Source organism: Branchiostoma lanceolatum, chromosome 2 (assembly GCF_035083965.1).
Source record: "Branchiostoma lanceolatum isolate klBraLanc5 chromosome 2, klBraLanc5.hap2, whole genome shotgun sequence".
In the NCBI taxonomy this organism is placed as follows: domain Eukaryota; kingdom Metazoa; phylum Chordata; class Leptocardii; order Amphioxiformes; family Branchiostomatidae; genus Branchiostoma; species Branchiostoma lanceolatum.
In genome coordinates, this window is record NC_089723.1 from 32,625,259 (window position 1) to 32,642,113 (window position 16,855).

Below are 16,855 nucleotides of genomic sequence, written 5' to 3' on the forward strand. Positions count from 1 at the left end.
ACAAGTGTTGAAAATTTTTAATTTTGCCGACTTATTCTGTACTTTTTGTAGGACGTAGATAAAGTTTTGTTGTGCTTGATTTTTTTTTCTTTGCCGATTGTATACAACACAGAAATGTAGCTTGTGTGTGAACATTCGATCTTACCGCGATGATCGACGGCACGCCTCCCCCCAAAATTAAGCCTGAAACCCTTGTGTAATTTTTCACCGAAAGAGATGTCATTAAACTAAGCTTATTCTACCAAGAAATTTGCCCCTCAAAATGCAGGAAATAGCGTTTCAGAGGGTCTAGATTCCAAAATTTTCCGGGGGAGAATACCCCCGGACCCCCCTAAGATGGTCACGCCTCCGGCGCGACGCCTCGCGCCTTCGGCGCTCGATATGTTCTTCCCGACAGGAAAATTGAAATGACGGGTAAAAATTTCAGGCTGGCGAGAACACTGAATGTACCTACGACTACTAATCGCCCCTTTTGCACAGTGTTTTTTGTGGCATCTGCCCAAGCGATCTTGAGACTGTATATATATATACTAGCTAGAGATTAATGTTACGGAAAATGGTGATTTCTTCATACCTTTCAGAACTACACTTAAGAGTTGGGTGGGGGAAGGTTAGGATTTTGACATGCTACAAAAATTGAAGAAGAAAAAAGAAGCATCATACTAGACATAATAATCATTACATTTCAAAATTCTCTTTTTGATATGTGTGTAGGTGGGGCTTGATATGTGAAGATCCTCCCAAAAGTCACGGTGTGTATAAACAATTTTTGTATGTTTCCTTCAGGTGTTCCAACGTGAGCTAGCCAGCCGGACCAGCAGTGTTCAGACGGTGCGGAAACAGGCACGAGAGATCCTGAACAGCTCGACAGAGGACACCAGTGAGCTGAAAAGACAACTGGAGGACCTGAACACAAAATGGGAGAACGCCTCCCGTCTCAGCGTGGTCAAACAACAAAGGCTAGACCAGGCTATGAAACAGGTTTGTACTGTTGGCTGTCTTTGTCTCTTTGTACCAGTATGTTTAAGGTAATGCCTGTAAAATCTATACAGTTACATAAAACAAATCAGGTCGTACGAAGCACGAAGGAAAATGATGGTTTGATAGGGGCGTCATCACGTGAGGTCCCATCATGCTTTGCTTTGGATGCGTGCTCCTTCTAGCGATTCACAGGACTACTGCACAAGGTACTTTGACCTTAGACAAGGTAGAACCTATGTGGTATAATCTATACAGTTACATAAAACAAATCAGGTAGAACTGATATTACTCACAGATAGGAAGGAGGAGTCAACCCTTAGTGCATGTACATCACATGTATGTGTTGATTTATGCTGTGGGGTTCCTTGATTACAAGCCTTAAGGTTCATGACTTAAGAACAATGTTTTGTTCTCTTGGCTTGTATGTCCCCTTTGTGGCATTTTATGTACACGGGTGCCATAGTGTCTTCTACAGGTTGTCTCCCTGATTCTATAATCTATTTGCAGCTAATCATGAGTACAATAACAATGCATGGAAATTATGGTATTTCCTAGGTTTTTGCAGATTGAAATACTCGAAAACACAAACACTCATAAGTAGTGTAAACAAATAAGAACAATCATTGCATGGATCTGTTTTCCAGGCTGAAGAGTTCCACACGTCGGTCCACTGTCTGCTGGAGTGGCTGGCGGAGGCTGAACACGTGCTCCGCTTCCAGTCACAGATTCCCGTGGACGATGAAGACATGCTCATGGAAAGTCTCTCCCAACAGGAGGTTAGCGTTTAGTTTGAAATATGGTATCATATGCACAGGTCTGAGCATGTGTAGACAAATGTTGCATGCACAACACTGTAGCAGACTGTTAATATATCTTAAATTTACACCAATGAAATGCATTGGAGGCCTTTTCAGAATATTGCCAACTGTACTGATACTGTAACAGTAGAAAGGCCTTTTCAGAATATTTTGAACTGTACTGTAACGGCTCCGCCCCTGTGGTGTTGTCAAAATGACCGAACTGTTTGATTTCTGGTTTTTGGGTTTGCTTTCACCTAGACCTTTGCAAGCTATTATTTCAGAGGTCTTTAATTAATACATACAATACAATACAATTATATACATATCTTAGGAATTTTTTAAAAGAAAATAACTGTTTTATTTCTGCCCCTGCAGAAGTTTGAGAAGGAGATGGCAGACCAGCAGAGGAAGCTGCAGGAGGCCATGGACATGGGAGAGGCCATCCTGAAGATCTGCCACCCCGACGCCATCACCACCGTCAAGCACTGGCTCACCATCATCATGGCCAGATGGGAGGAGGTATGTAGTATTAGACAGTGTCTACTCACCCGCTACAGACACGATAAACATTTTGAGATAAGGTTATAGTTATTGCCATCTAACACTGGTTCACTATCATCATGGCCAGATGGGAGGAGGTCGGTGTACGTAGTATTAGATAGTGTCTACTCACTCACTACAAACATGATAAACATTTTGAGATAAGGTCATGGCCGTTGCTATTTACCAATGGCTTACAATCATCATATTTATGATTTCGTTAGTTCAGATAAACAAATGGTACAGTAGGCTTATGGGCAATATATATTTTCTCTCCACTTGCACCATCTATTGTCATTGTAAAGATATATACACTCCTCCCACGCCGCTTGGTGGAGCATATGGGGTGCCTATCTCCGATTCGTGGACCTTGGGCCACACAACACAGCAGGGGGCTAGTCTGCTGGTAGTGATGTGTGAGCTGGATGTGTGCTGTTTAGTGGGAAACAAAATTTAAAAAAAAAAAGATATTGGAAACTGTTGGAACTACGTGTCATCATTGCTGTTTCCGCACCCACCAGGTGACCTCCTGGGCATCTCAGCACCGTGCTCGACTGGAGGACGCCCTCAAGGTCCTGAAGGCCAACGAGGAGCTTCTGGACCGTCTCACGGCCTGGGTGGAGGGGGCGGAACACGCTCTGCAGACGCTGGACGAGGAGCCTCTCCCCGACAACATGGAGGATGTACAGAAACTCATGGAGGAACATCAGGTGAGAAGGGGCTGTACGCGTCACCTCCACGGAGTTCCTCTACACATGGGGGCCTCCACGGAGGATTTCCTCAAGCTCTTATTGCACATTTAACTAATTTTCACTGAGATGTACTGTGATTCTTGGTTTGTTAACGGTAACTTAATTCTAGCTACTTAAAGGTCACTTGTCAACTGCGAAAATTTCATCATCACAAATATTTAATCACTAACATTTGGGACAGGGATGTTTCTTCCCACCATTAAGATTAAATGCTGTGAACTGGTCACAGCAATATTGAATGGATTTACTGTTCATTTTACCTTATCTGTTAGCCATGCATGTTCCTTAGCATTAATCAACAAATTCTGAACTACCTCGCTGCTTCATTCCGCAGATGTTCCAAAACGAGATGTCCACCAAGCAGCCGGAGTACGACCGGATCACCAAGGGCCACAAGCGGCGGATCTCCACCGTGGACCACTCTCCTGGCGGGTTCCTGGACAGGGACGGCAGGCCTCCCTCCAGGAGGGGAGGTGAGTATCAAACACCCCTATGATAGAATGGCATCAACCACATGTTTCGTTGCAGTGTCCAATAGTTGGCCAGTCCACCCTGTTAACAGGGTTGTTCAGTTCCATAAGAATATTGTATATAAGCTTTCAATTAACATGCAGATCAAAAAGATCAAATACTTAGGAATTAATTAGAACTGTGTGGATAAGCATGATTTAAGAAATCTAATGCTTGCTCCTGAAACATAGAAATGCAGAGAGCTACTGGGGGTAGCAGCACAAACTGGTAGTTACAGCAATGTCATGAATGTTATTCGTTTGTCATTTTTGCAGGAAGAGGCCGGGGTAGTAAGACTACCAGTCCTGCGCCGGAACCTAACCGCAACCCGAGGATCGCCCACCTGCAGAGCAAGTGGCAGCAGGTGTGGCTGATGGCGCTGGACAGACAGCGCAAACTGCAGGACGCCTACGACAGACTTGCAGAGGTACGCAGAACTTCTGTCATGTGACCATGTTGTCTCTTTCTATTTCGTTGCCTTAGTCTTTCTAATGTGTAGCTCATATTGCATTTGTGAGGGTAGAGCCTGTATTCATAGTGAAAATAATTTTAGGAAGGTAGTAATGCACTAAAACAGACTCCATCTGTTGTCCTGTAATGATCATTGATGATAACTGTGATTTTTGTAGAAAATCTGTGGATTGTAATCACGATAAGTGAATTTGAAGCCACAAATTTTGTAGGTTTTTGTAGCAAAATATAGCATAGTCTATAATACAAGGAACGGCTGATATTTAAAGCTTTCACTTTCTGAGATGTGTGGTCACTGAGATTTAATCCATTCAACAAATGGATCATATAATGCACAAAGTATAAGGTCTGCAGATCAGGAAATTCAAGGATTGTAAAACCAGGTGAATGTAAGACTTCTAGGTTTGTACAATTGTTAATCTTAGATGGTATTGGCTGCTGTGGTTTCTGTATCTTTCTGCAGCCTTTATTTTAATTGTAGCAATGCAAAATTGTGTCTTGGCTTTCTTTGTGTATGGCTGTTCTGATAATGACAAGATTTTATACCAAAAAAAAATTAAACTTTGCAGTAGCTTATAGCAGCTTTGTCTGTAAGGTGTTGGTATTATAGCACAGGACGTAGCATACTGCTGTGGATTGCACCTGACTTGTTTTTGTTTCACTTTGTTCACCACGATGTGCTGGCCACATGTAGGAGCATCTAGCGGTAACTATAAAGCTAGCTGCTGTACCGGTGTCTCCTAACGCTTCTGCATGAGCATGTGATGTGCCATGGATGTGGACTTGTCTGTCCTAAGATCAAACTGGACTTAACACCTGACTGCAATCACATTTACAATATTTTCTCATTAAAAATGCAAATGAGGTCCTGATATGTAGTTAACAAAATGTTCTTGCCAAAAAGTGATCCACAAAGTAGTACTTAAAATCTTGAAAAACCAACATCTTGGCAGACTGTTTCATTGAGCTGATTTTGTAACTTAAAGGAAATAAATTTTGTCATTGAATAAGAGATTATTTCGTGTGGCAACTTGAGCAGTTGTATTGCTCATTTTGGACATCTTGTGGTTGTCAGTGAAAGCCCAGTTTGATCAGGGATGAAGGACCTAAAGTTCGCAAAGTGTCAGGGATGTCACAATGTTGCTCAGTGTGTACTGTGCTGCATGCTGTAATCCCATTACATCATGTTGTTCATAATGCATGACCTCTAACCTTTCATCTAAGGGTGGTTGTGGTCTTGCTCATTCATTGTCACCTTACATTTGTCTTCTGTAAGGTGGTGGAATGGTCTCAAAAGTTGCCGATGCTCTCAAAACAAAGTTTGCTAAGATGTCAATTTTAACTGTAAACATTTTGTAATTCAAGCATGACAGTATCAGAGAATTTGAAAGTTTTTAAAGCCTTTTTCAACTGTTTGATTTGAGAGTGTGTTGTACCTTTGAGATGTTCCCCATGGTCTTATCACAACTTGTGGCATCTTGTCTATCAGGTGGTGGTCTGTGTTGCCATTGTGCTGCTATAAAGTATAATGTTGGCATGCAAGGGGAATACATTCCTGCAGTAAGCCTTCTTATGGTTTTCAACAATCTCTTAATATAAGGTGTAATGAAAGGTGAAAAAAATACAGAACCAAAAGGAGGCTTTCTTCACTGCCACTGTGCAAACAAGTCATGTAAAGTCCTTGTGTGTGTGTAGCACCCCAGCTAATTACTTTTTTTCTTTTCTCTTCTCAGCTTCAGGCCTTCAAGAACTTCAGCTTTGACGATTGGAGAAGAAGGGTAAGATCATTGTGGTGGATTTTTGCTACCAAAAATGTTGAATTGGGCAGATTGACATCCTATTAGAGTGATAGCATATAACGTTGGGTAACATAAATTCGCGGGGTACTTAAATTCGGGATTTTTCGAAAACGGGGTGTTTAGGGATATGTGCTAGATGCAACATCAGTAGTACCGCTAGAAATGCAAACTTGACAGACTAACGCATTCAGAACACTGTCTGAAAAGCTTCGATAACCATGCATTAGAAGTTGGCTACGTCAAAAACTCTCCGTCCCTTATTGTCACAGTCTGAGGGCTTCGTGGGAGAATTATATGTACATAGTTGTTCGCTGGTTTATAAGACAAATGTCACATCCGCTTCCTGCTAAACACAATTATTTACAATACAACTTAGTAGAATCTCTTTTGCTAACCTACAACTGGACTCTAAGTGTGATTAATTATCAAAACGCCTCTTTGTTGCTACAACCAATGGCTACGGCACTTCAGTGAATTTTCCCGCCGCCATATTCGTTACCCAGAATCCTGCTATTCGGCAGACGACAAACGTTGCGAGGAACACTTTTTTGTCTAAATGTTGTGTGTGATAGTGGACTGATGGCGATATTTTCCTCAAAGTTTGCTCTTAGCACAAGCAGAAACACATGGACATAGTAGTATTACCATTTCTACGGCATCCAGCTAACGCCCCGATGAATAATGTACAAATTTCCATGACGGTGGGGGTGAACTTTGAGTGACGTTCTACCGACTCAACACACGGGTTGTTCCCGAAGGCCTGATGCGTGCGGTACGGCCGTTTTTTCGTGTATTTTTTTTACTTGGACACGTCTATATCCATAGCACTCTCCTCAAGCCAAGGATGGAACGAATAGCTGCTGTATAAAATGTGATTAGTGGTAAGATATTCAAGACGAATCTTCTCTCCCGAATTAATGTGCCCCCTGTCCGACAGCACCGTCATTGTGCGTGCGGCGGACGGTAGTTTCAAGTTGAAATATTATGGTGTTAGCACGACTAGAGACAAAATCTACCATATATATGATTAGTGCAAAGATAGTACATGATACTGACAGAATAATAGAAAAAAAGGATGGTTTACTGTTCTGCTAGATTGATTTCAGTCAACCATTATCGGAAAAATCCCGAATTTATGTTACCCAACGTTACATGTAGCAACACAACCAGAACAAAACATGGAAATGCAGTTATTGCGAGTATAATGTGAATTTGCAAAGACATCAAAAATCCACAAGCAAGCCTACTCGTAATGAAAGACAGACATTTTACATGTACTTAGACCAAGAGATGCTTATCGGTTTAATCTTTGTATCTGCTTGCAGTACATGCGGTGGATGAACAACAAGAAGTCGCGTGTGATGGACATGTTCCGCCGACTGGACAAGGACCACGATGGCAAACTGAGTAGACAGGAGTTCATCGAAGGCATCCTCAAGTCCAGTGAGTAGCAGATGTATACCTGACACAACGTTAAACCATATGTTCTATTTACATTGGATTGTCATGTCTTTCACGTGTATTACTAAGAATTGAAGTCTCCACACAAAAGCTGGCATATCTTGTCCTGATCCACCTATGATTAACAACTCAAATACAATGTTGAGACATACATGTAGTCATAGCACACACAAGAAAGTCAAGTACCATATGTTTATCTCCAACACCGTGCCACTGCTGACAGTTGAAAGAAGGATTAAGGTGAATGTTCCCAATGTATTAGTACCAAAGTAACACTACACCTGGCAAACATTGTTACAGTACTGTTAGATAATGCAAAATTCATGTTTTTCTTCACCTTAAATTTTTCGTAGAATTCCCCACCAACAAACTTGAGATGAACGCCGTTGCGGACATTTTCGATCGGAACAAGGACGGCTTCATTGACTACCGAGAGTTCATCGCAGCACTCCGACCAGAACGAGAGTCGTCCAAACCCGTAACTGACCATGAGAAGATCCAGGACGAGGTTTGTGGCGCTTCAGTGTGTGCGTGTGTGGGAAGGTTGGCTCCAGCAGAAGACTCTGTCCTTACAATCATGATGGATTCTGCAACAGCACTGAAAAATAAGATTAGGTTCTTGAAGCCAATTAGGGCTCCTTTCAACCCCCTACATTCATACACCTGTAGTTGAAACAGCAAAGGGGACCAGGAATTCGAAGGACAGTAATAGTCCTAAATTTTAGCTAGAAAAGCAATACCAAACATTAGATGCATTGAACAGTGACATTTTGGTTGGTTAAAGGTACACATGCATAGGGAATATATTAAGTAGTACTAAGACTATAGAGTGTGCATTATACATCAGGTCTGTCTATGTTGTGCAGAGGTTAGGAACTGATTACTACGCGTAGATACTTTCAGTGCTTCCTGCATGCATTATGCACATGATCAGGTCTGTTAGAGCCAAGCTTTCTACATGCCAAGAGTTTCCTTGGAATCATATATTCATGGACAAAATACATTTGGCAAGGTACGATGGCAAAGATATTATGTACTGGGTCTGCTTGGTCTGGACTGCTTAGATACCACAAGAAAATAACTTAATGTATTTGTTTTCTGTGAAGAGAAAAACTTGGTCATACTTTTGATGGAATCTTGAGTTGTTATATTCTATTACTTAGTAGATGCTTTGTCATGGCTACTCGCATGCCAACCACCTCTTATTTTATCTTGTCTTACATTTTTTGGTAGATCTAATTCAATACATCATTCAGTGTCATTCTTTGTTTTTTTTACAAATACGCTGTATTTCTTTTAAATTTCCTTAATTTGTTAAGCTAACACCATCAAGAAAAGAAGAGAGGCATCTGATTAAACATGGCATTGCAATACTTTAGTATTTTTTGGCAGTTGATTTTTCTAAATGTGCAATCAAACTTTATTTGCTGTGCACAAGTGATGAAAGGCTATGTCCAAGGATAAACATTTCATGCAAAGTAAAACACTCAATAAGCATGATTTGTCATAACCATGTCATTTTCAGTTCAGGCTTGAATGCCACCTCCTTCTGTTTCATGCTTCCCTAAAGCATGGAAGAGAAGCGAAGGTCAGAGAGCACCCACACTCTACCTTTGAACTTTGAACTTTTGACCGCTGAACTTTGCACTACTCTGTATTGCTCCCGACTTCCCAAAATGTCTTTGTAGTGCACACAGAAAATCTAACTGATTTTTTATATATGTGTCATACTTGTAAGTATGTATGGAAAATTATACTGTGGGCCAAAAGAAACACTTAGCTGTTTCTCACCTTCTACTACTTTTTCACTCATATATATAATACAGTTCTTTTTTTTTTTTTGGTTACTTTTTTCAACATTTTTACTTCAAAGCCTGAGTGAGAAACTGCTGAATTTTTCTTCAGGCTAATGTCAGACATCCGTTCAGTTTTTGTATTGAATGGTACAATTTTAAAGGCTTTGCCAAGCTGTACGTATTTGTTAATGACACCAGATAGTTTTCAGGTGTTTTGACTTAGTCTTACCTGTGGTGTTTGATGTTACAGGTGAAGCGGCAGGTGTCCCAATGCACCTGTCCCAAGAGGTACCAGGTGCAGCAGATAGGAGAGGGCAAGTACAGGGTAAGGATACATGATTGTTTTATGCATTCATTGAATCTATTTAACATTCCTTGATAGTGCTGATTTTGGAATTATTATAGATTATACTTTATTTTCAGTGATTCTGAAAACTATGGTACCATTCAGGTCAAATTTTGCAGGATATAGTCTGACATGTAACGTTGGGTAACATAAATTCGGGATTTTTCCGATAATGGTTGACTGAAATCAATCTAGCAGAACAATAAACCATCCTTTTTTTCTATTATTCTGTCAGTATCATGTACTATCTTTGCACTAATCATATATATGGTAGATTTTGTCTCTAGTCGTGCTGACACCATAATATTTCAATTTGAAACTACCGTCCGCCGCACGCACAATGACGGTGCTGTCGGACAGGGGTGAACATTAATTCGGGAGAGAAGATTCGTCTTGAATATCTTACCGCTAATTACATTTTATACAGCAGCTGTTCGTTCCATCCTTGGCTTGAGGAGAGTGCTATGGATATAGACGTGTCCAAGTAAAAAAAATACACGAAAAAACGGCCGTACCGCACACATCGGGCCTCCGGGAACAACCCGTGTGTTGAGTCGGTAGAACGTCACTCAAAGTTCACCCCCACCGTCATGGAAATTTGTACATTATTCATCGGGGCATTGGCTGGATGCCATAGAAATGGTAATATTACTATGTCCATGTGTTTCTGCTTGTGCTAAGAGCAAACTTTGAGGAAAATATCGCCGTCAGTCCACTATCACACACAACATTTGGACAAAAAAGTGTTCCTCGCAAACGTTTGTCGTCTGCCGAATAGCAGGATTCTGGGTAACGAATATGGCGGCGGGAAAATTCACCGTAGTGCCGTAGCCATTGGTTGTAGCAACAAAGAGGCGTTTTGATGATTAATCACACTTAGAGTCCAGTTGTAGGTTAGCAAAAGTGATTCTAATAAGTTGTATTCAAGTTGTAAATAATTGTGTTGAGCAGGAAGCGGATGTGACATTTGTCTTATAAACCATCGAACAACTATGTAATATAATTCTCCCACGAAGCCCTCAGACTGTGACAATAAGGGACGGAGAGTTTTTGACGTAGCCAACTTCTAATGCATGCTTATCGAAGCTTTTCAGACAGTGTTCTGAATACGTTAGTCTGTCAAGTTTGCATTTCTAGCGGTATTACTGATGTTGCATCTAGCACATATCCCTAAATACCCCGTTTTCGAAAAATCCCGAATTTAAGTACCCCGCGAATTTATGTTACCCAACGTTATATATACAATTATATGCTTGTTTGAGGAACATAAACGCTAGACTAGTGCTAACAAGTATCTGTATCATGTAGTTGTGTGGTGGTCTAGTATGAATTGTGACTAAATTATCCCTTTCCAATACTTAGTACCAAGACTGAAACATGGACCATATTGATGTACAATGTAGCAATGCGAGCTATGTTATCTGATTACTGTGTCCTGTACTACAATGTAGCAATGTGGTCTTAGTCAAGAGTCAAAGTCTCCTTACCCAACAGTGTAATGTTATTCAATATGTCAAGCTTGTTTTTTTAAATTTGATAGGAACCCTTTGTTTTATTTTCTCTTGGCAGACTGCTAACTGAAAGTCTAAACATTGTATGTTTGTACATAATACAGTAGTTGTAAAGACTTGTTTGCTACTGTCATGATGACAGTCTTTATCAAGTTTCTGTCCATTCTTTTTCATGAAAGATTTATTTTCATGGAACTCCTGTTTAGTTTTTCTATCCGTTTTTTTAAAGATTGTCCTCACTTACTTCTCTTTGGTGTTTTCTTTTACTATTTGTTTTGCTGTTCGTCTCCAGAAGTGTTTATAATTGAAATTCCTTGTGTTGTGCATGGCAGATAACTTGAGAAATTGTTAAGAAGCCATGGAGAAAAAAATTCATTTCAAATGCCATATTGAAGCATACCTTAAAGTTTGTATTTGTGTAACAAAATGCAGTTTGTCTTAAAGGTTGGAAGACCCAATCTGCACTGTTGTGGAAACATTAGGAAAATGTGCCACAAACAATATACAGTGTGGCCAAAGTGTTGAAGAAATTTATTTTATCAACTACACTGCATTCCTAAGTATGTGTTGCAGCATCTGCAACAGGTGAACATGTAGCTTCCTTGTTACAGAGGGAAATGTTTTAAAAATCCCTACTTGTTGAAATGTTAGGAAAATGTGTTGCGACCAATATGCAGTGTGGCGAAAGTATTGGAGACATTTATTCATCAACAACACTGCATCCATAAGTATAGGTGTTGCAGTGTGACATGTAGCTTCCCTGTTGCAGAACGAAATGTTCCAAAATTCCCCCAAGTCTTCTCCGTAGCATCTGCCACATGCTCATCCCTCCTCTCTGGCCTTTTCAGCCTTCTGTTGTCAGCAGTCAGTCCTCTCAGTCTGGCTCTAGTGTATCCACGGTAACCCAACAGTAACATTAACACAGATCTGCACAACGTACATGTCACCTTCCTATCGTCACAGATAGTGCTGCGTACCTGAACGTCCAGATTCAAGTCCAGGCGTTCAGGTTCAAAGTCCGGACCTGAACCCAGGGCATACATGTATATGTGCTTGAAACACAGATTTCTCGGTCTATTGAACGTTGTAGAACAAAAGGGATAATATAAGCAAGAGATGTTTTTTGCAAGTCCGGACTTGGTTCTCGACGTTTAGGTTTTTTTGGGACTTGAACCTAAACGTTTTTACAAGTCCAGTTTAGGTCTGGTGTTTAGGTACACAGCACTAGTCACCGACCACCTGTTCACTAGGGTTATTGTTCCCATGTAACATGTTCGGTACAGCTTTTTACCATGTTTAACATGCACTGTGTATTTAACATCTTTTGCAGAGGAACCATGCAAAGTCTTGGGTCTAATGCCAGCATGATGGTTTATACAAGTCCCTTTTTCTCAAAGGCAAAATGTGAACTCTTCCTTCAGATTCATTAGCTTTTGTTGTGAAAGTTACTAAAATAAGACTCAGTTCAGTTCATGGTTAAGTCATCAAAAATTATTATTTTCAGTATTAAGATCTCACCATTTTTATTCACATCAATGCTGCTAAACAGTGTGTTGTGCTCTTACAATGACCAGGTAGTTTACAGAAACTTCTTTTCACTGCATACTCAGACCTATCCAAAAATGCAGGTTTCATTGACAAGGCTAAACTCAAGCTGTCCACACGTCATCTTTACCAGACATTTTGGCACTTTTGAACCATTAAAGAAAATACTTTCAAAGTTTGATCCATTGAGAGAAGGGGACAAAATCAGCCGTGTGTTAAAGCCTTTTACCTTGGTTTCAGAGCCATGATTCTAGCTGTACCTTAAAGTTAAACTTCATTCCTTCTTAAGACACAGCATGACATCAGAGTTTTGTAACCTGCAAATGTAGAACAGTTATAACTGTAGATAACATTTCATTTCCAAAACATCAACACAATGTTTTCTGTTGCCATGACAATCTCAGCACTATTTTTCAGCCGTTCAGTTTCCATGACAGCACTTTTCTGTCACCCTCATGTTGCAATAATAATTAGTATCAGAAGTGTACAAACTGAATTGTAAATCTCAAAACTGCTAAAAAGTTTAAACCTCCCCCTGCTTGAGTGGACTTATATGTCCAATTTTTCTGCTCAATTTGGTTACTGGCTTAGGCAGCAGGGAGAAGATTATGTGTGATGCTGTAGCTACATATATTTTCTGGAAATGGCACGGTACATTGTATCTTGACTAGCAATAGGAAGTTGACAGGACAGGTACAGTGAGAAGAATGCCTCTGGTCCCAGGGTTCTAGTAACTTGTGAGCTCACCCCATAACCACAGTACCATCATATTCTGCACCTCTCTCTCCCCCATGCACCACGACCCTCTCCAGGCCGGCAGATGGACTCCATATACATACATCAAGGTAGAGCCATCGGGTACATGGGGTGCACCTCAACCCCCTGCCTGCAATGCCTTTGGTTTGCAGTGGTGTTGTTAGTCTTCTGTTGTGTGTTTTCCCCCACCTTTTCTTGGCTGAGACTCCTGGCCTGCCTGCTTCCCTTGCTTTAGAACATAGCAGAACTGATTTATGCATCTTCAATTTCAAACAAAACAATCTACAAGCAAATATTCAAATAAAAAGTGATCAAACTCAATTCCGTGAGGAAAATGTGATTGAACGGTTGCAACAGATCTGCTATGGGCTGAGCCACAAAGGTGTGCACTGTATTTGGGGCCAGTTTGAATGTCATTCTTTTTTCCTATTTTCCAAAGGGAGACCCATCCATACCCCTTGATTCCCAGGAATGTCATCCTTTCTTTGTAGTTTCAGGATAACCTTGCATGTGGTCATAGATGTATGTACACATGTAGAGTGAGTGCTCCAACTAACAAGTGGCATGCTGTTCTCACATATATAGACTTTGCATAAAAAACTGAATTAATCTTCTCTATTTGTAGTGATTTTTAATCACTCTATAATGCATGTGTTTTCTTGCAGCAAGGAGATTGCATGATATTCTCCTTATTCTAGATCGCTTTAAGTATATAGTAGTCGGTAGAAATGAATACTCCAGCAGAAGGTGTAATGTTAGCTAACAATTATAGCCCCAAAAAATGAAACTACATTCAACATGTTATTATTTAACCATTGATAATGCATGCTAAGGATTTTAACTTTAACCAGCTTCAAGAGACATGCGGTAAATCAGGGTTTGAAAAAGCAATTTAGGTCTGGCTGTAGCAGGGCCAGCAACTTCTTTTCTCTTTCACCATGTGAACTCAGAGTCACCATTGAAACCCAAGGGACAAAAATATCCCTTCCCAACCTGTTGTCATACCTTCTGCACTGAAGTGTATACCATCTGCACTTTACAGACCGAAAAGGCAAAATGTAGTTCCTTAATTTGTGCAGCTAGCAACAGAAAGGTACTATGAATGTTTATCTGTGACTTGCAGTACTGAGTTAGCTCCGTGTTTAGCAAGCGAAAAGCATTGAGCCAGCAGTCACTACGGAGATACAGAAAATGGTACTCAGGCTAGTACTGTCTGAGTAAGATTTAGGGAGTAACCCTTTGCTGTACGTTTACATCTTCGTGTTTGTTCTCTCGCAGTTCGGGGACACGCAGCGGTTGCGGCTGGTCCGTATCCTCCGCAGCACGGTGATGGTTCGTGTGGGCGGTGGCTGGATGGCGCTCGACGAATTCCTCGTCAAAAACGACCCCTGCAGAGGTATGCAATTGATTTCCGTGAAGACAAATTGTAGCCCCTGTCATTTTTTGCTCATAACAATGCTTAGGTTATACTAACATGGCTGACATGTACTACCACCTGTATATCAGACATTATGCCATAATGGCTTTCTGCAATAGTTGTTGAATGTGGCATAACATGTTTGTCTATATATTTATTTATGTCTTGACTAACCTATTAACTCACTGACTTGTGTAAAGGGCCATTTTGATTATCTGAAGGTGACATACTTTATGGGGGGTTGAAATATACATGTACGATGCAGTTTTGTGCTGTTCCCAAAGTTACAGAACCGATTTCAGGTAACTAAGGTAGTGCTGATACATTATATATTTAGCAATGATCAGGTCTTGCTTTAATGTGGTTGGAGTTGAATTGTTTCAGTTTAAAGGAAAATACCAGCAAATTTTCAAATTTCCCAGTTCTGTGCATGACCTGATGTGTTACTGTTAATATAGGACTGCGGAGACCCACTTTTCAATGGTATGAAGAAGGTGAGGTCAGAGGTCACCTCCTTTGAAAATGGATTGAGTATTTTGTCGGCAACCAATCAACAGCAAGCCTGTCTGTATTGCAATTATTGTTTGACGGAAAGTAAAAGGCTTTATGTGTTTGTCTGGCATGTATGTAAAATTGTTGCATCTAAAAAGCTTCCTTGGCCTACATGTTAAAAATACAAATTGTTTTCATTTCTTTGAATTTTTTTGTGTTAATTTGCTTTACACACTGCAAAAATTGAGAGCTTCTATGCATCACTTTGGCTGAAACAAATATGTATGTATTATAATTTTCTTTTGTTTTGCAATCATAAGGGATGTTGATACTTCTGCTGACAAATTCAAAAACTAACATTGCACAAGTGACAAAAACTGAAAGAAAAAATTTTTATTTGAGATTGATGTAATTGATTCAGAAAGAACATAACCTGATCAGGATGAAATTCATTTGTCTCAAAGTTCGAAGATGAACTTTGTAAGCAAATGAAGACAGTTGTTAATATTAGTTCTGTTTGTTGTTTTCAGCGAAAGGCAGGACCAATGTGGAGTTACGAGAGAGATTCATCCTGGCGGACGGGGTTAGCCAATCAATGGCCACCTTCCTTCCACGTCGGCCCATGAGTGCCAACACCTCCCCCACCCATTCCAGCGGATCAAGTGCCTCCACAGGACCCATCCCCAGGGTAGGGAGACGGGGTGGGGAGGGGAAAGGGGATGAGGGTAGGGTACGTAGGGAGAGGGAGTGCATATAGTGAAGAAGGAGTGGTGGTAGGGAGGAGGGTTGGGTGGGAAGGGGTAGATGGGATGGGACTAGAACTGTTGAGAGAAAGATGATGAGGAGGAAAAAATTGTCTATAACAATTTTGAGTAAGGAAAAAACATATTCTAAATATACAGTCAGCACCATGATTGCAGATGTATTCCTGTCGTAGTACAGCATTTGGGAACCATCCTCCCAAATATTTTTCAACATACATTACATGTAAACTGTGGGCATGTACAAATACCTAACATATTTTCTTATGTTATAGAAACGTGGAACGGACACCATAGACTCGACGAGACCCAAGGAGCCTGCTAGCAGGCTACCCCTGCCAAGTACGTATGGGAACTGTCATGTTGCTTTAAGCCTCAATACCTACCTAATAATTGCTGTCAAATACATGAATATAGACTAGAGTATTCAATATGATTTGTGGTTTTCTTGTATGATTTTCACATAAGGTTCATATTAAACATGTTAAGCTGCTTGTTTTTATGTCAGATGAAATGATGATTATGTTTTAAACAATCATCGATGAATGTCTTCGGTGTAGATTCAACTGGTATATTATTACTTTGTATATATTTGTAAAGATTTTACAGCTGATACATTTCCGATCAAATTAGATGTACCTGTTATAGAAACACTTGTGATATCTACGAAGGTTGTTTATAAAGAACATCTTTAGGTTAAGACATTAAGGTATGTAGTTACTAGGGTCTTCTTTATAGGTGTACAATGTTCTTTGAGCTAGAGGTTATGAACATCAATGGTGCTTTGTTTGGTACATACAAATATGTAATGACATGGACAAAGATATTTAGTACTTGCAATTTTGGGATAATGACGATGCACATGCACAACCCAACAAAAATTCATTCCTTTTCCTGTAAGTGTGTTCCTTACCTAT

The 16,855-nt window shown here is 40.3% G+C and overlaps 1 protein-coding gene across 31 annotated transcripts in view; it reads left to right on the plus strand.

Annotated features, from left to right (window-relative positions):
• The window catches only part of LOC136426633 (microtubule-actin cross-linking factor 1-like), a 172,450-nt gene that overhangs the window by 148,426 nt on the left and 7,169 nt on the right, over positions 1-16,855 (plus strand). For 27 of the 31 annotated variants that reach the window (XM_066415311.1, XM_066415328.1, XM_066415316.1 and 24 more), the window contains 16 exons: positions 787-981; positions 1,626-1,757; positions 2,157-2,300; positions 2,843-3,031; positions 3,408-3,546; positions 3,859-4,010; positions 4,749-4,760; positions 5,788-5,832; positions 7,179-7,296; positions 7,668-7,822; positions 9,361-9,435; positions 13,325-13,357; positions 14,547-14,664; positions 15,144-15,179; positions 15,708-15,865; positions 16,214-16,280. In XM_066415311.1, the coding sequence (XP_066271408.1) occupies positions 787-981; positions 1,626-1,757; positions 2,157-2,300; positions 2,843-3,031; positions 3,408-3,546; positions 3,859-4,010; positions 4,749-4,760; positions 5,788-5,832; positions 7,179-7,296; positions 7,668-7,822; positions 9,361-9,435; positions 13,325-13,357; positions 14,547-14,664; positions 15,144-15,179; positions 15,708-15,865; positions 16,214-16,280 (1,768 nt within the window). The remainder of the gene's footprint in view (positions 1-786; positions 982-1,625; positions 1,758-2,156; positions 2,301-2,842; positions 3,032-3,407; positions 3,547-3,858; positions 4,011-4,748; positions 4,761-5,787; positions 5,833-7,178; positions 7,297-7,667; positions 7,823-9,360; positions 9,436-13,324; positions 13,358-14,546; positions 14,665-15,143; positions 15,180-15,707; positions 15,866-16,213; positions 16,281-16,855) is intronic. The other 4 variants (XM_066415318.1, XM_066415317.1, XM_066415313.1 and 1 more) reach the window with 4 other exon arrangements.